General features: G+C 47.1%; 1 protein-coding gene across 1 annotated transcript in view; it reads left to right on the top strand.

Moving 5' to 3' along the window:
- Positions 1 to 15693, top strand: part of ADD2 (adducin 2) — a 33938-nt gene extending 18245 nt beyond the window's left edge. The window contains exons 10-12 of the mRNA XM_074332139.1: positions 1325 to 1472; positions 3146 to 3271; positions 9260 to 15693. Of these exons, the coding sequence (XP_074188240.1) occupies positions 1325 to 1472; positions 3146 to 3271; positions 9260 to 9567 (582 nt within the window). The 3' untranslated portion in view covers positions 9568 to 15693. The remainder of the gene's footprint in view (positions 1 to 1324; positions 1473 to 3145; positions 3272 to 9259) is intronic.
- The last annotated feature ends 7242 nt before the right edge of the window (positions 15694 to 22935 follow it).

Here is a 22935-nt window from a genome sequence, read left to right as displayed (position 1 = left end):
GCTCATTGCAAACCAGCAATGGGCATGGCATCGTTCTTAGCAACAGGGGAAAATACAGGAACCATTCTTCTCTGCTAAGCAAATTGAGGTGATGCAATGATTTCAGATCAGGCTGCAGTGCACAGTGTGGGTGCCCATTGGCAGGAGAAGTGTGAATGTTATGTCATCATGCCCACCTCCACCCCAGCGCAATTCAGCGAAGAGGAGGAGTACAGATGTGCCACAGGGTCAAGGCTAGAAATACCCCACAATGCTGGAGGGAGGCGGGAGTTCAAGATGATGAGCAAAATTGTTAAAAAGTCTGCTCTTCTTGGAGTCCACCTTCTTGGAATTCTGGTCTTGGACTCTCTTTTGAACCCCATGATTCCTTAAGATAGGCCCAGTGCTGCCCTCTTTTGGAAGGAGCCCATGGGCCCCTCATCCGGAGCTCTGATGGGCTAGGGAAGAATGGCCTGCAGTGCGTGGTGTGGGCCAGTGGGTCCGCGCTCACTTTCCCTGGGCTTCCCTGTCTTTGGCTCCTCCTCAGCTTCAAAGCTTGTCATTCTCAAAGGCCAAGGCGAGAAGGCTGGATGAGGAAAAAGGACTATGGAGTCTGCATTTTAGTCCCTGTCTGGAGCTAGAAGGGTCAAAGCATTCCTGAAGCTTACACAAGCTTAACCCAGCTGGTGAGCTCTCCAGAGCCAGAGGCTCCACAGAGGTGGTGAAACAGTGATTTTGCCAATGTCCACGCAGGGACCTGCAGTACAGGCGGGTTGAAGAGCCAAGATTCAGGACCTTGATCCCCTTGTAATTTACGACTATGCGCAAAACAGGCCTAACAGTTTGGACTGAGAATGCCGAAGCCACTGCGTGTTTTCCTGCTGTGTGCTGTAGCTTGTGCTGCTTTAGGAGGTGGGAGGGGCCGGGGGAACAGCTGGCATGAAGCTGACTGAGCCAATGCTTTGCTTGCTGGAGTTTGGCTGACTGACCTTGGGCCGCTGACTGTATGTGCATAGTGATGGCTTGCAAGCATCCACGGGAGGGGTTGCAATAAAGGTGTGTCTTTCTTCTGCTTGGGGGCATCCTTTGCTTTTATTTCTGGGGCAGAGGGTGGACTCTCTGCATTCATCCAGGCAGTTGCAAAGAATCTGGGTCTGGGGGTGAGGTAGCCATGGGGAGGAGTGAAGAAGCCTTCCCCTGAGGCCCTGGGCTGTTTCCAAGGAGCTGCATGCCACACTGTCCCTAGCAAGACTACTGGCAGCCACATGAGTCTGAAAGAAAGCTCGGGCCTGGGCCCCAACCCCAGCGTTCAGAGAGCAACACACACTCTGTGGTTAACTTTCAGTCTACAGAGAGCCAGCTGATGGCCAAGGGCGATGCGGACACTAAAGACGAGTCAGAGGAGACGGTGCCCAACCCCTTCAGCCAACTCACTGACCAGGAGCTGGAGGAGTACAAGAAAGAGGTGGAGAGGAAGAAGCTAGAACTCGAAGGTAAAGAACCCTCATGCTTCATGATTTCATCTTGAATCCTCACTTCCTTCTCTCTGTCTCTTGTCTGTCATAGCCTCAGTTTGACCTTTCTGACCAATCACCAAATAATATTCTTACTAGCATACTATTTAATCCACCAATGACGCTCATTGCTCAGTGCCTAACAGTTATACGGTGTCTGCAGGACCCTCTCACCTGAGTATAGTTAATCCTTGTAGAGTGCTTGGAATAGTACCTGTAAATACGGCTTAGGTCAGTAGACACCACATAAATGGTAGCTAGAAGATAATGATACTAGTGATAATTACTAATTATCTATCAGATTTGGTATAAACCTTTCAGCCTGGCAAACAAAATTCTCCACCAGCTGACTTCTTTATGTCTTTTTCTCATTCCTCCCGTATTTCAGAATCTTGAGTTAAGCCCATCTCTCCATGTTGACTCCCAGATAGATACTCATGATAGTTCACATGCCCTTTGTCGTGCGGGGAGTCATCAGGTGGAGTCTGTGCTCCCGCTCCCCACATAAGAACGCAGGATATGTTGAGGCCTAAAGGAACACCCATGGAGCCATAGGTAGGGGAGTCATACTAGTATATTCTCGCTGGTGGCACTATTGCCTCACTGGAGGCTGGATCCACACTGTCCGCAACCCGCCATCCTAACTGCAATCCACGCTTGCCAGCCCAGCCACCATCTTCTTGCTAGCCCCCATTTTTTCTGCTAGTGCAGGCACAGCAGTTATATTAGTGGCCAATGGCTCACTGGTTACAGCTGACGGCCAACTAGCCACAGCTGATGGCCATCTAATCACAGTTGATGGTCATTTACTACCTGAGCCAGCACCTTTCTATGTGAGGCCGAGAGCCTGGAAACTACTTTCTGGGGCTCTGTCCCCACACCCTTGTTCCTTCCTGGCATGTTTTCCCTTCTGGACGAGCCTGACTTGAAGTTATCTGTACTTCAGGCTCCATCTCAAACCCCGCTCCAGCTAAGAAGCCTACCGTGTCTCTCCCTTCTCTGAAACCAAACTGTCCTTTCTCTTTGCTTCAGGAGCACTTGAAGTCTGAGACTCAGAATTCAGCTCTTGGTTTTGTCTACCAGGCTAGGCTTTCATTCCCTCAGGGCAGAGTCTTGCTCCACCATCGTCCTCCCCACCCAGAGTCGGCCATCTTCCTGGGCACCAAGCAGCCACTAGAAAAACACTTCCTGGTTTGCTTGGAGTCCTGATGTGCCGATCAAAAAAGGAGGTAGAAACATATGGTGCTTTTTATCCCTAGGGATTGTTTGGACTGAACATGTAAATTAGATAAATTAAGTAATAAAGGAGCTACATGCTAACAAATCCTGGGTGGGAAGTCTCGTACACTCTTGTTGTCCATGTCCGGGGTAACATATTTCATCAGTGGATATGCTTTGATGGAGGAAACAGAACATGACTCTGACTCCTTCCATTGGCCTCCCCCAGGATGTAGCAGAAGTCCCCAAAGGTTAGGGGAGCACCTAACTGCAGGCAGAAGTGAGGACCAAGTAGAAGAAAGCAGTTTTTTTTAATTCTCTCTCTCTCTCTCTCTCTCTCTCTCTCTCTCTCTCTCTCTCTGTTTCTCTCTCTCTCTACTGCCTGTCTCTTCTCTGCTTGACCTCTATTCTGAGGTGGTTTTCTGTATTTTCAGGAGAGAAAGAAACTGCTGCAGAGGAGCCTGGTTCACCTGTAAAGTCTGCACCTGCTTCTCCAGCACAGAGTCCAGTGAAGTCAGAGACAAAGAGCCCCGTGGTCTCTGCCTCCAAGTCTTTAGACGGTGAGTGGAGTTGAGCAGCTGGGAGGGAAGAAGGTGCCTCCACAGGCTGAAGAAGGGGTCTGCATGGGAGGTAGGGCAGGTGTGCACACTACAGGGACCTTGCCTTTCAACAGTTTTCCCCCTCTGCCATTTCTAGGAAGAGGGGTTACCAAATTTAAGCTTGTTCCATTCACAAGCTGTAACCATACGCATTACAGTTTAAGCCTGGCCTAAGCAATGAGGAACAAGGTAATGACTGACTCACAGCCGTCTCACTTCTAACTCACACTGGGTTGGCTGATGGGCCTTTCCAGATGCACCAGCCCAGTCCTCAGATCTTAATGTGCTCCGGGATCACCTAGGAATCTTGTTAAAATGAAGATTCTGGTGCAGCCTGTTCAGGGTGGGACCTGGGAGTGCATTTTCAACAAGCTCCCAGGTGAGGCTGATGAGGGCATTTTCAATCTTGACTGCACTTGGGAATCACATGGCAAGTTTTAACAATCCTGATGCCTGCCTGGGTTCCATACCCAGCTATTCTGGGTTGAATTGTCTGGGGGTGGAGCTGGGGAGGCATGCAGCGTGGAGTTTTAAGATCCGCCGCCCCCAGGGGAATCTAATGTGGAGGCCAGGTGGAAAACCATGTTACTAGCTACTAATTTAGAGAATTGAGTTCTAGGCCCAAATCAACTGCTAATTTTAGAAAATCAGATAATCTTTGGGTCTTAGTTTCCTTGTCTGTCAAATGGGGCTGCTAACATTTTCCCTTTTTAAGATTCTTATAGGTATAAGGGAAGTTATAGATGAAGACATACTTTGAAAGAGTAAAAGCATGATTTAAATGTAAGATCCAATTATGGTTATGATTAATAATATTATGGTGGATAATAATACTTTCATAGTCCATTCCACCCAGATCATGAAAGGGTCTTTAATGAGCTCCTGGAATCAAATCACTTCTGGCCATTAACAATCCTCTCCTGGCCCCTGTGAGCCCAGGGAGAGCTGTACCGCCATGCAGGGAGCAGCAGCTTAGTGGCCTGATGGAATCTTCTCCCTCCTGGGCTGAATGGCCACATATGTGGAAGCTGCTAGTATCTCCCAACCCCTGAGCACCCTCCACAGATGAATTGCTGCCTTGAGAGCAGACCCAGTGTTGCTAGAGAAAACCTATCTGCTTGAGGCCAGGGCCCCAAGTGGATGTGCCCCAACTGTTTGTGTTCATTGTGTCTCATCGTGGTGTTGTCAACCTGTCTCCACAATGTCTTCCTTTCTCTTCCCATTTGTGCCTTCATCAAAGGAGTTTCCTCCGATTCTGAGTACTTGTCTCTGTAGTAAGTATAGAGACGCTGTTTACTAACTCACTCCAACACTCGCAATTGGGGAGGGAGGGGTTTTCAAAATAAATATATTTCTCCCCAATTATTATTATTTTTTGCAACTTACAACCCTGCCTTCAGGAGGTTTCTTGGCTGTAAAAGTTATGACCAAGTCCACATGTGCTATGCATGAACAAGGCTTCCCTGAAGTATATACATACATATGACACAGTCTTGCACACACACGGATATTCACCCTTGACCCACCACCCACAATGACTGGGCAACAAGCCCCCACAGTGAATGGGCAGCGGGGCCAGCTCCTGGGCACTCCCTGTGGTGAAGTGCTTATGGCCCTCAGGAGCACATCTACATTCTTGTTTCAAATGCATGGGCACCTCTACAGAGCCCATGACCTCTTCCAGGGCTGTGGGCCAGACCCAGAATGACCTAGAAACCATCTGCCTGACGGGGATGCGTAAAGCACCTGACCTGACTGCTGCTCCGGCATCCCTCGGGGCATGCAAGCCACTGCATGCAGGAAATCCAGGCTGGAGAGGAGGCTCATGGCAGGAGTGGGACAAGGGCTGGCAATTCCATTTTAGCTCCTGGAAGCCCCCTGAAGCAACCTCTGCTGCTCAGCAGGACAGAGGACAGGAGGAAGGCTGTGTGATGGGTGGGATACCCACTTCCTAACATCATCCTTACTCCATCAGGATCCCGCTTCTCTCCTGTACAGATCTATGCCCCTGTGGAGAGTACAGCGAAGTTGTTAGAAAAGTGAAGGCGTTCCCTGAAGACTCTTTCTGTAACGCACACAGAGCTGGGGAGCATGGGCCTCCTTGAAGCAGACCCCACGTGATGAGGCATAAGCTGTAGCTGCTTAGGGTGCAGTGGGGTTGGTGGCCTTGCCCAGCTCCTCAGGGCAGACAGGGCTGCCCCTCCGAGCAGCATCTGTACTTTTACAGTTCACACACCCATCAGATCAGGGGTGACTTTTTTCACCATGTGTCACCATGCTCTCAGGTCCTCTTGTGCTGAGTCCCCTCAATGTCACTCCTCATCGGTCTTCCTAACCCCGACCCTATCAGCCTCTCTGAAGGACAGTCTTTCATATCCTCTTCCTTCACATCTGGCCATCTTTGTCATCGCCTTCTCTCGGACTAGCTCCTGACTGTCCCTGCCCCTGCTGACTCCATCCCTAGGTCCCTCAGGAGCACCGGCTATGCCCGCAAAGAAATAGCCCTGCACTGAACACCAGAAGATCAGCTCTGCCACTTACTGATTTAGCCACATCAAACAAGTCACTTAAAAACACTGCAGAATGGAGGAACAGCATGAATCCTTGCCCTTTCTAACTCCTAGCATTGTTATCGGGATAAAATGAGCTAATGAATATGAGGACCTCATAACGTGCTTAGGCAAATTAGTTCTCATTGTGTACTATGTTCTCGGGATGGTGAGAGAGAATATGCCACTTGCTGTTTTAAGCCATTAAGTTTTGGGGTGGTTTGTTATGCAGCAATAATTATTAAATCGTGGCATAAGAACTGGTTTGATGGAAATTAGTTCTCCTGTAGGTTGACTGGGCTTAGCAGGATGGTTCTTTTCCTCCTGATGTCAGCTGGGAGCTTGACTCAACTGGAACTTCAAAGATGGTGCATTCACATGTCAGGTGCCATGGCAGCAGCAGCTGGAAGGCTAGGCTCAGCCAGGACACTGGGATGGCTGGGACTCTTATCTACCTGACTGTTTGTCTGTCTGTCTGTCTGTCTCTGTCTGTCTCTCTCCATGTGATTGTAGGGCCTCTCCATGTGTGTTTCCATCAGGGTAGTCGGACTTCACACGTGGCAGCTCAGGGCTCCTGGAACTACAAAAGCAGAAACTGCTAGGCCTTCTTAAGTCTTCAGCCTGAGGCTGGCTGGCTCAGTGGCACTTCCCCTGAATTCTGTTGGTTACTGTGAGCCACAGGGCCAGCCCAAATTTAATATGGGAGGGGACAACAACCAAGTGTGAGCTCTTTAAAAAAAAAAGGTAAATGACACATGCAAATGCAGAATGAATATATTGGCAGTAGGTTTAGAGTAGGACAAGCTCATTGTCAAATGTCAAGGGAGGTTTGAGTCAGACCTTGGGGAGATACATACTTGGACTGGCAGACAGGAGCAGAGTGAGCTGTCCAGGGGTTGTGGCTAGGAATCTGGAGGAGTGGGCATCCTGGAAGGGGACATTGATGACCTAGGGACAACAAGTAGTTGGAGGCTGAGGGATGGTAAAAAATTAAATATGAGAGGTGGAATGTCCAAACCAGCTCTGCTCTAGACTCTGCTAGTCGTTCAGCCCTTTGTTTCCCAATTCACAGGGGTCTGGATGTGGACCCTGGCTGCCAAGTTCAGTCTTGCTCCAAATCACCCACTTTTCCGATTCCCCCTGCCCCTCCTCCTGCTTACTGGTCACCATCCTTGAACAGAGCAGTTGCATTCATGGAGCTAGAAGGCAAGTACCAAATCATCTGAGAGGGTCAAGCTTGAGAAACGTGTCCTAATGGGTCATCCAAGGGAGTGGCCTGTAGTGACCGCCTGGACTGAGGTTTCAGAATCATGGGAAGGACAAGAGCCCAGGAGGACAAGAGTGGGGACAGTGGACTTGGTACAGGAGACAAAGGCCAGCACACACTTGTGTATGTGGCTGGGTCCCGTTCAGTTTAGAAGGCTCCAGCTGGGATAGGCAGAAAAGAAGATAAGGTACAGTGCTGGCTTGGTTAGAACAAAACTGTTCGCACATTAATTTGTCTGCCCATGCATTTGACCATTCATGGCTTCCACAAATATTTTTTTTCTTAGTATCTTCTATGAGCTAGTTACATAGATAATTTAGACACAGTCTTGCCCTAAGTTATTTCAGTTTTGAGGTGGAGGTAGTCATAAACAAGGAAGTGTGGTTATTTTCCAGTTGCTATGATGGATAGAAAGGAGGGAGTGATCAGTTCTACGTAGAAGCAGGGACGGGGTCAGGAAAGACTTGGAGGAAGAGATAACACTCAAGCTGGTTCATTGTGTGGGCTAAAGGTTGGGTGGGGACACAGATGAGGGGGAAAGGCCTTCCGGACAGAGGGAAACAGGCTGGGGTGACGGGGAGGGGTCAAAGGACCACAAGGTTGATAAGGTCAACTAACCGGTGAAGTGAGGAGAATAGACACCGAGATGGTTGGGTGTGGACTGGTTTCTTGCATTCAAGGGTACTGCCAGGTGACAGCTGTGGGAACACATGGTGGGAGGGGAGGGGAGTAGAGGCTGTAGGAGTCAAGGGTGTGGGAGAACTTGGTTGTTAGATGATGACAGAACACAGGTTGGACAGTAGGAATGGGAGCCAACGGCCATGGTCTCTAGTACCAAAAGAGAGAAAGAAGTCATCTGAGAGAGGACTTTGACTTGCCCAGCCAATTTCAGAAGTTATAAAAGACCTCACTATAAGACCTTGCCCTGATAGTTAAACCAGCCTGTTCTAACTGTCCCCAAATTTATCTGCCTCTGTCCCATCTTCCATGGAACCATACATTTCCCCAGTCTTTACCCCTGTCGAGAACCCTAGGCTTTTCCTAAAGCCCATCTTCACCCACTCTTTCTGTAACACCAGCCCCACCTGCCGCCATTAGCCACATTCCCGTACAGCAGAGCGTGTGGGGTTCCTTCTCATGATATCTCTCATGCTCACTCTCACAACGCATCCTCACACCCCCCCCCCAGTGTCCCGTAGTGAAAAGAACACTGAACTGGATGGTAGTACATGGATGTCTCCCCCCTCTTTTACTGTTTACTCAGTTTTCATATCTGTAAAGTAGGGGCGAGGTGAGATAGACGATCTTTATATTCCTTTCTATTTTTCAAAGTGTGGTTTTATAATTTTCCTTCCTTCCTCCCCATCCAGGCATTTCAAAGCTCAAGTGGATACAGAGTGAGATGAGAGTAAGAAGTGGGAGAAAGGGCCACGGGAAGGTTTAGATTCTGGGGTTTAAGCGGATCTGGCCTTAAAGATGGTGCCAGTCCTAAAGGGGCAGTGGCTGCTAGAATGGGACAGTCAGGTACCTTCCCCTTTCGGTTAATCTTTATAGCTTAGAAGCACAGGGTCCATGTCACTCAGGAATTCCATTCTCTGTCTGCCTTCCCCTCTCTGCCTACTGAGAAGTTACTCGCCATTCTTCCAAAAGTTCCTCACTGATTTCAGAAATGAAATGGGTACGAAAACGTGCAATTGCCATACATTTACTGGTGAAACTGAACCAGTTACAATTCCTAGATGCATCCACTGAGCTGTACATGACACGGCCCTTCCCCTTCCTACAGCCTCTGTCCTCACCTGTATCTTTTCCCTCGTTCTGTGCCTAGAAAATCTCCACACTGGGCCCTGGCTGAGCCTGCTGCCATATTTGGACGCCATTACTGGTTTGCATTTGTAGATAAGAGCCCAGAGTTACTGACCTGCCAAGGGCTTGCTCCCAGGGCAGGCCATGAGGAAGGGGTGCAGGTTTGGATGAGAGCCCTGCCGACCCCCTGCCCCTACCATGTCAGCCTGCCCTCTCATTGCTCTAGACTTACTTTGTGGAATTACCTAGAGATGGTTCTGGTAACCCCAGGTAAAAGCTCTCACTGGAATGATGTCTTATGGGTGATGTCTTTTGATCTTTTTCTAGAAGGTGCTAAGAAGACAGAAACAAGCAAAGCCACCACGGAGCCTGAAACAGCGCAGCCAGAAGGGGTGGTGGTCAACGGGAGGGAGGACGAGCAGACAGCAGAAGAAATTCTCAGCAAAGGCTTGAGCCAGATGACCACCAATGCCGACACGGATGTTGACACCTCTAAGGACAAAACAGAGTCTGTCACCAGCGGCCCCATGTCCCCAGAAGGCTCACCTTCCAAGTCTCCCTCAAAGAAGAAAAAGAAATTCCGAACACCATCTTTTCTGAAAAAGAGCAAAAAGAAGGAGAAAGTGGAGTCCTGATTTGTAACATCCTGGGGCTCCCATCTGCATCCTCTCTTCCCCTCTCCCCTTCTCCCATCTCCATCCCTGAAGCACAGGGCCAAGGAGGGATAGAGTAGGACCCTGGACCACACTCTGAGGGGGAACATAGCAATTGCCTGACCAACCCCTCTTTTACAATTGCCCCAGAGAAATCAGGTGACTTTCCCAAGGTCACAGTTAGTGGCAGAGCCTGCACTAGAGCTCAGGTCTCCTGGCTCCCAGTCCAGCACTCTTTCCACTATAAAACACTGCCTAGTTGTGGGCGGCCTTTGTGAGCCCTGGGCCAGAGGGCCAGAGTGGGCCACAAGCTCTCACAGGCTCAGACTAAATCAGACCGAGGCTTTCCCTGAACAAGGTCCTTTCCTCACAGGAACCCAATCTCCTGCTGGTGGAGCTATCAGTATGTTTAGAAATCTCTCTTTTCTTTTCCATAGGGTCCCTGCCTTGCTGCTCACAGTAACCAGACAGATTGACCTGCCCCCTCCACTAGAAGTTTATCTTTGTTCTCAAGGGCTGATGGCTTAGCTTGTGCTTCCCCAACCATTAACCCTGAGCTTTCCTCATGGAACCTCCTGAATGACGATGGAAGACTTGTAACAGTTGGCAGACGTAAGGGCAAGCCAAGTCAGCCATAGGATGGGAGATAATTTAATCTATATAAGAAGCCAGGTACTTGACCCATTCAAATAGTGTATCTCAGGCGCTTCAAAAGTAAAACCAAATTTAGCTTAGAAAATAGTTGTCTCGTGCTCAGGGCAGAAATTTGGGGAAATTTAGGTCTTCTGTTGGCTTATATGAGGAGGATCAAAACAACACAGGAAATGCTATGCCTTTCTAGCTTTGCATGACACATGGAGCAATGTGGTTCTACCTGTCTCACTCCTGTCCAGTGGTTAGGTGTCCCCTGACCTTCTCTGAAACCCAGAAGCACTGGCTCATAGAGTGGAACTGGCATCTTGCCCTTGAGTTCCAACTCAGTCATGCTGGGTCCTGCAGAGAATGAGATGAGCCCTTCAGGATTAATCAGATAAATGCTTGGGTGTCCCCGGCTCTGTCACTGTCTGTTCATCCTGGGGCCTGGTAATAGCCACAGCTATTGTTTTAAGTGCCAACATTATGTTTTCATATTCTTCCATGGGGCATTGATTAATGAACATTGTTGGCTTCTAAAAAAAAAAGACAATCTATTCTCTTGAAAGCACAGTGTCTTCAAAGGATAATTTACCTTTTTGTCCTGGTTATTATAAAAGTATTTTTGAGCATTCTTAATCATAATTTTCCATGTTTGAGCCCTTACTCCACACACACACACACACACACACACACACACACACTGTGCAGGCTTTACACACATTATATCCTTTAACCCTCAAAATAATCCTGTGATGTAGGTAAGATTATTCCCATTTTATGAGTAAGGAAACTGAGATTCCCAAAATATAATTCACTTGTTCCAGGTGACTTGGCTAGAAAGATCCAGAGCCTGGATTTGACCAAAGTCAGTCTGGGTCAGAGCCTTTGCTCTTAACAGCCATGGTGATCAGAAAACTTTAATCCCCAAGGGTGGTGGTTTTAGTCCAGAACCATTTCTGTGACTGGTCTCCATTGCATAATGTCAGCACTTGAAATGAAGGTAGGAAACTACCTTGTTCTCTCTCATCAGTGCATGTTAAGTTCCTGATAACATGGACGGTGGCGATGCCAGTGTGGACCTCTGACAAAGGAGAGGCAAGGGCCTTCTGGTTGGGGTAGGATGTACCATCTGTTGTTGGGTAATTTCTTGAGAAGGAAGGAAACTGACATATGACTGAGGAAAACCCAATGCTGTGTCTCTCTAGTGCAGATTCCCAACTGCTACCCCCGCACCCTCGTAACCCCACACTCTGGCCCCTCTCCTTCTACTTTTTGATTAGGTCTTACAATGGACAGCCCAACGGTCAGGGGCACCACTGCCTCAGAAAAGTCTGTGAGATGGGAAATGCCTTTAATAGCCAATGCTTTGATGCCTTCTTTAAAAAGGTAGATTTCATATTCATTCATTCATCCATCCCTTCACAGTATTTGTTAAGCACCCACTAAAGGTCAGGCATTATGCTGACATTAAAAGAAAACGATCATGGTGACTAGAATAATCAATGGCAAGCAATGGTAAGGGTGGAGTGACTACATCCACTGAGGCAGCTTTCTGTGTTGGAGTGGCTCAGAGATGGTGTTGATTGACTTTGCATTCAACAGATTCTCTTCATTCCCTTTACAGCAGTGAAAATGCCAGAGCTTGCTGCAATTTGAGCATCGTCCTTGGAATTTATGCCATGGGCCCATCTCATGTTTATCCATTTGTTCAGTCCTCGTGCATTCAAAGAACACGCATGAGCTTGCATCACTGGCTGGGCCTGAGGGCAGGACTTAGTCCCAGCCTGCAGGAAGTTCATCAGTAAAAGAAGCATGTGGACAAGTTACAAAATGATCAGTGGTGCAGAGGTGGCATTAGGAAGCAATGATTTACTGTCTTCCGGGCCAGAGAAACCATCTTGAAAGGAGTGATGGTTGAATTAGGTTTTCAAAGCAGCGGAATTGTCCAGGGTTGGCGGGACATTCCGTGATGACGGAAGAGCATGTGCAGAGGCATGGAAGCATGAAACTCCATGATGTGTGCACTCAGCAATTCAGGACTGCTGGAGCATAAAGTGTAAGGTGGGGGTGGGGCAGGGATGGGCTGGTTCATTTCACAGGTGAACAGGGCTGAATCATAAAGAAACTTGTAGAAAGTATGGAGGAGCTAGACTTTATCGTGTACAGGGGTTGGAGCTGCTGAGTCATCATCAGGATTGGGTTTTAGAAAAACTTTGGTGGCTGAGTGGAGAATGGATTAAAGGAGTGAAAGATGGGAGAGCTCCTTATAATGAGGCCTTTCTGGAACGTCAGCACTAAACCATGTTTGGGGGCCTGTCTTACACTTACATTGTCTTTCGTAGCAAATAGTGAGCTTCCAGCACAGAATTCATTTCCATCCAATTATTTGGTTAAGGCATCTTAAGAGACTTAGACAAGGAGAGGGAAATATTCAAAGAGCTACAACTTAGCAGAGTTTCCAGTTCTATTTTGACTTGTGTAGAGAGGCTGTTGAGTCCGTCTGCTAATTTCTTCTTCCCTAGTACGTGTTGGGTGTGACCCGCTTCGTTCCAGGCTCGAGGCCGTGCACTAGATATTATTGAAGTAGATGTATATAGTACCAACAGTGTCACAGGCTTTTAGGGTGACAGGAGGGGCCATTGTCTTTGGCTTTGGATAAAAGGTGGCTGAAAACCTGGACCAGTATCTGTCTGGAGAGAATGTGTATATGGAGAACTCAGAATTGGTAGGCAATGGGTTCACTTCAAAGAAAGCCACTGTGCTTGGATATGCGGCAGAAAAGGGATGAGGAGATGGAACCAGTCTGCTGTGCTGTGGCTGGCTGAGCTGGGAAAGAGGTTTCTGAGGCTGTTTCCACGGGAAGATGGGCAGGGGGTGGGGAGGCAGAGGGAGAGATGGTTACAGAGAGACAAACTAGGTCCCAGTGACTCTTCGTGCACTGGTGGCTGGCACCCAGCAATGGTGTGGGAGACCCATCTATACCACATAACCTTCCCTCAAACTTTGTAAAAAACACTGCCAAGAGACAACTGCTAGCCCAGGTGTGAGCTCCATAAAAGCCTCCTGGCCTGTAGGTGACCAAGAAACTCCCACATCGGCCAAGTTATACACAGATAACAATAATCTCCCTCAACACTCCTATAATGAAAATGGGGTTCTTCTTCTGCAGATGATAAGTTAAAGGACTTGGGGGTTTTGTTTGAACCCCCGGAAAGCATTGCCCTTATACCACTGACGTATATACCGAGGCTTGAATCCTGCTCCCTGTGTCTAATACGGTGTCACTCATTCCCACATGTGGCAAGACAATTGCTCAGATGTCGTCAGTCACTGTCGTCACAGAGGTCTACTGCCTTTGTCAGCATGGGGAGAAATGCTAAGAAATGCTGTAAAGCCACTTCTCTGGTTGCATGGTTTTGCCTAAGAGCACAATTCACTTCTGAAAATCTGAAAGATGAAAGAGTTTGGATTTTTCCATGCAGGCATGTACAGGGGTAACAGGGACACACAGCCCATCATTTGGCCTATATGCCATCTTTTGTGTAAGTGAAGTTTATGTACTAGTTCCAGGCCAAATTTCCGTTTCTGACTATTGAACAAACGACAAAGCGTATAACACTTACTCATTTCTCTCATGGGGAGTGGCACGCGCCCTTGAGCTGGCTGGCACAGTTGCAGTTGACTCTGAGCCTCGAGAATCTGCTCAAGTGGTGAGAGATGTAAGACCTGTTTCCTCTAGGGTCAGAGTCTGAGAAGAAACGAGAGAGGGGATGCTTTTATGCCCTCCGCTCCCGCAGAAGGGACAGGGCACCTCACAATTCAAAACCTGATGGACACCAGTGTTCCACATATATTCCAAAAGGGACACTTTAGCACGAAAAGTCAGAGACCTTGAACTGACTAAGGAAATATACTCATTGGTTATTTATCTGAGTAGGTCCACTTGTGCTAGAATACAAAAATGCATATGCAATAGAGCAATTATTTCCAACTTATCCATTTGGATGGGGCATCCTTTTTGCCAAAAATAAGAGCATACACATAGAGACCTGTCACGAAGGCACACCCAGCCCTCTTGTGCCTCGGTGAGGAGCTACCCTCACCCAGGAATCAACATGGAGATTTCATATGGGGAGTCCTTCTTTTGTGGAGAAAGCTTTCATCATTTATATATATACAAGCTTCTCTTTTAGGAACAATTAGAAAGAATCTCCAGTTGGGGGTGTTCTTAAAAATACAGAAGTAATGGTTTGCATTGATTCATACTTAGATGGTATTAGGTTTTGTCAAATTGATGTTGGGTGCCAATTGCCTTTAAGATATCCCCAAAAGTTGGGTTATGGCTTTGAGAAATTCGGTCCTGAAGATGGAAGAGAAATGGTCACTCTTACTGACACAGGGAGGGACTCAGGTGGAGGCAGAGCCAGAGCCCGGGTGTGGGCAGCTTTCCCAAGGTAGTTGGCTCCTGTGCTCCGTGTCTCACCCCGTTTCCCAAGCAGTTGGATGAGGCCAGCTGTGATGTGGCAAGTCCCCTATCCCTCTGTCACATAAAGAAAATGTTGTGGGGGGGTGGGGAAGTAATTATAAAAGAACCCCAAACTCTTCTCTGCTCCAGCAAATCATCTTGTATTACTTTTAGAAGCTGAAAGGCCAGATCTTCCTTTTAAAGTGAATTAGAAGGAGGATGACAGTTGAAACAAGGACAGAGGGGCCACATTTAAATACATCAAAGCCCTTATAAAATGGGAATGTATTTTAGGGACCTTCACCCCCACATTTCAACTCCACCTCATGCTTCTTGGGCATGCTTTGTGGGGGATTGTTTGATCAACATGGTTGGCTCCCTCTTTAAATTCCTGCAATCTATGCTATAACTCGGAGTCCCTGCAGAGCCTGGGCTGGCCTGGCTAGGGTGTGGGCGTCTAGATAGTGTGGTGTTCTCTAAAGCTGTGGATGGTTTCAGTGAAATGTCTATGTCAGACAATCGTCTCCCTGTACATACCTTGTCTGTGTTTAGCTTGTCCTAGTATTATGAGATTTCAAATAGGGGTTCCATGTAAATACTCTTCCTGCTACTGAAATGCCAGCCCCCGGATCATGCAGCAGCCCCACAAATGGTTTTACCTTTCTCTATGCTAACACTTTTTGAGCCACTGAGACGTGCAGATTGATGATTAGTTTCTTGGGCTTTTATTTTGCAATTTTATATATATAACACACATATATTGTATATATATATATTTATGGGTTGGTTTTGTATAGTTTTCTGTTTGAATCTCTGAGCACCAAAGCTGCCCTTGGATTTTTCTAGAGAATGTTCCAAAGTCACTTCCTGATACCTCCCACCCCCTGCTTTGGTGTTTGTGGTGCTGGGTAGTAATATATCTGAGTATATCTGCCCAGAGATTTCTGTATGTATGTGCTCTTATCTCACCTGCAGATATTACCCCAGTAAATCTACTGTGCTTGGCTTCCCGGTGTGTGACCCATCTGTCAGCCACCAGTTCTCCCAGCTCCCAGGGGAGCAGAAGCCAGAGAGGGAGTCCATGTATGGAAACATCTGACCACATCTTTATCCTTGAAACCATTCCTTACACATGCAGGGAGGCAATAAAATGCTCTAGTCCTGTGAGAAGTGCAAGGCTATGTGGATTTGCAAACAGCTCGATGGAGGAAGATCATTTTAGATGGGTTGGGATTGGGAAACAGGGTTGTAAAAACAAACATGTGGATGTCCCCGCAGGGGCAGATTGTGGGTGGTGGGGCTGGAATGGAAAGTGGTGTCAGGCCAGAATCAGAGGACTGGGGAGAGCTAAGCTGTCATCCCAAACAGTGAAAGGGGAATGGAGATACTATGGGATAGAAAGAAGAGGAAAAGACCCATTTTGCCCCCAACCAGCTCTTTTTTACTCGAATACAAGCCCAGGACTTGATGCAGATTCGCACACCTAGGTCAGGCATTGTTTAAATGTCTTTACATAGCACCTCATTCAATTCCCATAAGACCCCGGGGATGGTCCTATTATCATTACCCACTTTGCAGATGAGGAAACAGGCTCTGACATAAGGAGATCTTCGTGGGCCACAGGTTAACACGTGGTAAAGCCCAAATTCAGACTGAGGTCTTCTAGATAACCAAGCCTTACTCTTTCCCCTCCTTCCCACTGCTCAAATGTCCTGAACGAAGCTCCACAAATGTTGTCTCCATCATCGCTCACAGCCCACTGCTTCCTGGTACCTTTCCCCCAGTGCTGCCCCCTACATCCAAGTACGCTGTAGCTCCCATGGGCTCCTATGGACCTATCCACACGGAGCTCAGGCCCTCCCTGCTCCAAAGCCATCAATGTGTCCTCTCCTGACGTCACCGAGGAAACCACCTGTAAGCAACATGACTTCCCAGCTCTTGAATCTCACAGCTGTGTGCACTGATTAGTTAGTGTGCTGACTCTATAAAGCTCCCTCCAGTGAAAGGTGGTAATGCAAACCCACAAGTTGAATTCTTCTTCCTCATCCTCCTAAATTTCCACTGCAGAGACTAAAGGGATACAAACATAGGAAGAGAGTGCCCTTTACCTGCCAGAAAGGCTGAGGAATTTCTTCAGAGTATATAGTGCAGGAGAGGAGTCCAGGGCCAACCAACCCCCAATTCACTGTATGTGAATGGAGATCCTGCCTGGGGAGAAAGTGGAAAGGACCCGCCTGGGAAACCAGCTCCCACTCGGAGCTAGCTGACAGCAGAGAGGGAGGGCCAGGGACACAGGAGCTGTGGTGGGTGCCAATCTTGGCCTCAAGAGCAGTGAACAAGGTGCCAGGGTCCACACTGCAGGAACCCTGTTTGCAAGGTCTAGGTAATGAGAAGGGGAGGGATGCTTCAGCACCGGGATCCTGACAAGAAAAAGGTGCCTTGACCCCAGCTAATGCTGGCTCTCCTAATACGAAAAAGGGAACTTTCAGCCAAGTTATTGTGGATTCTACTGCTGCCACACAGAAAACTAGGTCCCTGAACTGACAAAATGTAACCATTAGAAATAGAAGTCTTTCCTTTTCTCTTCTGTTGGGCCTTTTTGGACAGGGAGCCACACGTCTCTGACAGGAACCATCTTTCATCCGATAGACATCTCACACTGTAAAGAATAAGCATGGAGAAAAAATAATATGGTAATGAGTTAGTAGTTCAAAAGTAGGAGACCAAGAAATTAGAAGACATGCTCCCCAGTGAAGCTGAGTTACCATACAAAGCAGGAGGAAGGCTGAGAACATCTCTATTAATGTTAATTTATCACTCTGGGTGGCGAACACACAATGTGAGATATAGACAATGTATTACAGAATCGTACACCTGAAATCTGTGTAACTTCACTAACAATTGTCACCCCAATAAACTAATTTTAAAATATATATATACATATTAATTTAACCTTAAAGACCAGCCAGTCATGAAAAGGGATGTGGCAAGTGCCCTATCCCTATGTCATATAAAAAAAGTTTTCTTAAATCAAGAAATTTTTTCTTTGTGGTGATGAAAAACAATGCCATATTTTAAAATGAAGCATAGGCAGTCAGCAGCAGGTTGATGAATGAGGAGAACATAAAGGTATGTTTAGACATGTAAGGAGCCCAAGTCCACCACTTGAAAAAATTATCCAGTCATGTATCCAGTTGAATGGGAAATCGATGTGAGTAAATAACTTCAAGACTGGGCAAGACATGGGATTAAAACAATGGTAGTGAGCAAATAAATCAAATAAATTTATAGCTAAATCTAGTTGATTATAGTGAATTTAGCCAACTTAAAGAAATTGTTTAAAAAGTAGTTATTGGAACACACACTTGCACACACATTTGGAGCAGCAGAGAGGCAAAATATGCCAAATTTATAATTATTGATGAGAGATCTAATAGAATATTTCATTTTTTAAATTGTTAGAGGAATACGGGTTCAATTACATATAAAGTTGTGAACTTAGAAATGATTTATAAAATTTTAAAGAAAAGTTTCGTTAGAAGGCAGCATAGCTTCCAAATCATTAAAGAGAAAAATACCAAAAAAAAAAAAGAATCAATAGAAATCCAGCTAAGATGGAATAACAGAGACCACATTTACCATCCTGCTTAAAATGACCACAAAATGGTTGAAATATATAAAACAATGATTTTTTAGACACTTGAGAACGACTGATCGTCCGCCAAGAGACAAGAAAACGTACTTGTCCTGCCACATATCTATACCGACTCAGGCTGCCAGGCCCCTTACTGCCACTACCAAAGATTTCCACCAGGAGACGACATTTCCTTTCTCTGCTTCCACTTTGCAGAAACCGTGCCAAGCAGGACTTGTTCTGTTTTTGGCAGGCAGCCTCGCTAGTGCTCTCATGGACCGTAGTCTCTTTTTGTCACCAGCAAAGGGATCAAGGAAGAGCAGTGAGCCTCCTTAATCATCCAAGGCATAAGAACCTATCTGATTTCTGAGCAGCACTTAGCTCTTGTCTAATATCCAGTACTCTGCCTGGCTTCCGGGGTCTCCATCTTTTGGGCAAACTGACCCATGGCCCCAGTTCACTGAGATCTGTTTTCCCTGCCAGGAGGCCATGCATGCTAGTGAGCAGGGTTCCAGGGCTCTGGAGCCACGCTGCTTGGACTGAATCCCAGCCCTGGGCTCCTGAACTTGGTGCGCTTGGGTAAGTCACTGAACATTTCTAAGCTACCGTTTCCTCCTTTGTAAAATGAGAAAACAATCAATAAGGGGAAAAAATTAGAATTTTGGGGGACTCATTTTTTGATGATTTAAGATTATTTTAATTTTGAATTATACAATGGGGGTCACCACAAAAATGTTCACTGCTTCAGACTTCTGAAGGTCAGCTTCTACTATTCTTAAAACGAATGCACACACACACACACACACACACACACTCACACTCACACGCACATGGATGCACACCTGGCATCATTCTAAATAAACTTCAAGTTGCTTAATTCCATTTTCATTTTTTATCTGTACAAAATCTCCTGACTTCAGAGCAAGAAGCGGGAGTCCCTCCTCTCTAGAGGTGGATCTTTGCCTTATACAAGCTCAGCATGCAATAATGGTCACCCCTGACCAATATAAGTGACATAAATCTTTCGGGGTACAGGGCCAGAGTATACGTGGATGTTCACATACTATATACCTAAATGCTGAAGAGTTTTAAATCAAGCTAAACATTTTAAGTTAAATATGTTCTATCCTCCTATCTTTACAAAAACATGATAATGAGGTGGAAGGTTAGGCTCAAATTTAGAATTCTCAGACTCATTGGAGTTCCACAGAGGAAAGTGGTAGTGGGGGAAGAGCTGATCCCATCTCTAACCACTAGCCTGAGGCCTGTTACCCTTCTCTTCCCAATGCTGGGTCCATCCCAAGACACAGAGGCCTTGTGGACACCCAGACCTCATGTCCAGGCTCTGTCCCCATGCAAACAGCTGCCCTTGGCCACTCTGAGTCCTCGGGAGTATGAACTCTGCAAAGAACCTGCGCAGACACTAGAAATGGGCTCGGGCCTGTTTGCACAGGGCATTCTGGAGTCCTGGATAGCCAGAGCATGGAGCAGCACCAAGTGGGCATGTCCCCTTGGCGTTGCTGACTTCACCCCATGGAGGGTGTGGCCAGCAAAAGGGTCAGAGCAGGACCCTCTGTGGTGCAGGGTCCAGGGCAGGGGCCCCTCTTGTTGGAATCTAAGGGCAGGATTGCTGTCGGAAGTCCTAAGGAGCAGCTGGACAGCAATGGCTCCCCTCTGTGAAGTTCCTGAGAAGGCAGTATGTCCTCATTCTTATTAACTAAAAAACAAAAGCTCAAAAAAAAACAAAACAAAAAAACAAAAAAACAAAAGCTCACCATGGGTTTGGGTGGGAGGTGTTTTGTTACAATAAGGGAAGACAAACACTTGACAAGATCTAGTCCTAGATGGCTGGTTGATTTGCCAGGTTAATGAGGGCTGAATGAAACCAAGCCTCCTTTTACCCTCACTGGATCTAAACACCGTAAGAGCTTCTTTCAGTGATACTGAATGCAGTGAGACATGGAACCCACTTGCCGTGTTAAAATCTTAATGGCGAGCCATTTCTAGTCTCTTTCATTCTTGCTTCAGAAGCATGATAAATACAGGTAGGAAATAGTGCTGGCCTGTTGGTTAGGTTATCTGGCTCTCCTCTTTGTAGGGCCAGGAAACTGACTTTATCAGATCACCCAGGGGTGATTCGGCTCAGGATTGCAGCTTATTTTCCACAGATCGCATTCTTAGGTGGCAACTTCCTGGTGACATGAAGGGAGGCACCTTCATCTTATCCTTTTGCCATCTCCCAAACACTGAGGCTGCTCCTGGGAGAACAGTCTAGGCCCCTAATCCCAGACTTTGCATCACAATTCTTGTTTGTGTCACTTCTGGCAGTGGCATTTGCTGACCTGGCCTCTAGTTCTGGGCCTGTAGTCTTAGGGCATTGTCTATAAATATCACCCAAGCTTGGGATACAGACCTGATCAGAGCTCTTCTTTTCTTCACATTGACTGTTTAGTCTACATATGTCCATGTTGGCACAAAGGCCAGCATTCCCCTGTTGAGACATGCCATCTCTAGATTTAGTTAGACTTCCCGTGGCTTAGAATGTACTAAAGGAACAACATAGATACACTAGATTAGAGGTGGGTCTTGCCTTATACAACCTCAGCATGCAACAATGGTCACCCCTGACCAATATAACTGCCCTGAATCTTTGGGGGTACAGGGCCAGAGTATACAGTCTAGCCTCTAATCCCAGACTCTGCATCACAGAGTATCCCCCAGCCATCTCTAGAATCATCCCAGCTCTGAGGGAAGGACTGGACCTGAAGCTGGGAATTCAAACACTAGGAAGACAACCCGAGAGACATGAATCCACTTCTGCCATTGTGACCTTCGCTGAGGCTCAGTGTGGCTGTGAGAACGGATCTCACACAGTCTGATGGACACTGGACTAGAGTTGCAGGGGTGCTCTGACACTGGCCAAATCCCTGCAGAGATTAAGGGCTTCCCAAGGCAGCCCGCCCATGCAATGTAGGGGCTCAGCTGTTTATCAGACTTACTCAGAACAGTAGAATGTCAGAGCTGGAAGAGGTCCCTGAGATCACGTAGTTTACTACCCCTCCCTCATTCTACAGATGAGGAAACTGAGGCACAGAGGAGCAGCAACTTGCCCAAGGTCACATTGCTACTTAGTGATGGGGATCCAGAAGGTGCCAAGAGTCAAGACTCTCTCCAGAAAATGCACATATACGCAAAACCTTGCCTATATGCTCCCAGGTAAAAAAAACCACCACCTGTATTTCAGTGTGCAGTGCTGCTAAATGCTGGCCTGTGTTGGGCATGTCAAGTGATGAACTGGCAGGGAATTGGCTGAGAGGGGAGCTCTGGAGCCCGACTGCTTGCGTTCAAATCCCAGCTCTTTCATTTACGAGCTGCATGGTTATTTAATGTCCTCACCTATAAACAGAGATAATACTGGAGCCCACCTCATGAGCTGTTGTCAACATTAAATGCGTTGATTTGTTGAAAACTCCTAGGACACAGCAGGACATGTAGTAAGTGCTCCAGAAGTGTTCACTATTGTCATTTTTTATCACCAAGTGAACCCCTAAACGAAGAACAACAGCATCAATAATTTTTTTAAAAAAGGATTTTAAAATCCCATGATGAATATTTGATTCCATCTATTCAAGTTTGCAATGTGACTCTTACAGCAATCACAAAACGACTTAACTTTTAAAGACATTTTGCTTCATGTCTTAAATTCTCACTAACTACATAGAATAGTCACTAGGCATACAGTTTATTTTGCAGAAAGTTGGACACAAATGTTAAAAATAGCACGTGCGTCTTGGTCCCAGGTGAGTTGGTTGCGACCTGTCACCCAGGTTTGGACAAACAGTCGGTGCCTCCAGGGCTCGCGGCACTGCTCTGCGACCTCCAGGGGGCGCCCTCGTACACACGGCTCCAGTCTCTTCACATCATTGCTTGAGACTTTTGGAGGACTGCCCATTCCCCATGGAGCGCACCACTCGTTTCACACGATTTACAAGGATCCTTTTGGATCTGGCCCAAACGGCGCTGCCAGACTTATCGTCTGGACTCCGTTCACCACCCAGTGGGCACCTTGCCTACTCTTCACCTTATTCTTCAATACGCGGAGCAAGTGTGGGCTCCTATGTCTCACCACCTGAAGCAGGGGCCTGCCATCCTCCATCCCGTAAATGCAGCACCCAGCACGGTGCCCAGTGAACCTGTGTGGAGGGAGGAAGTACTGAGAACCACAGGCAATCGCAAAGGCTTGCCTTTCCCAGTGCAGCGCGCGTGACAGGCCCTGGAGAACTTTCTTCTGGCTGGTTATTCACAGGCACTCAGCTGGGAATTACTGCCTTGGTTCTGTGGAATCTTGGTGTCACTAATTTAAAGTGCCCCATCATTAATTACAAAAGCAACCATCTTTTCAATAACAAAAGGAGAAAAGACACTTCGTACCCCACCCACAATTTTCCCCCACTGTCAGGTAATGTTTCTCAAGCCCTGAGAAGGGGTAGAAAGCAATACACAGCAGAATATTCTTCAATTATCATCCTATTTTGACAATTGCTTTTCCATAACTGATTAAGGCTAGAATGGTTTGGCTTCCCTGGACTGACAGATTCAGAAGCTGTGTGGAGAG

This window comes from Rhinolophus sinicus, linkage group LG05 (genome assembly GCF_036562045.2).
Source record: "Rhinolophus sinicus isolate RSC01 linkage group LG05, ASM3656204v1, whole genome shotgun sequence".
Lineage (NCBI taxonomy): Eukaryota > Metazoa > Chordata > Mammalia > Chiroptera > Rhinolophidae > Rhinolophus > Rhinolophus sinicus.
This window is presented reverse-complemented; position numbering and strand designations above follow the sequence as displayed.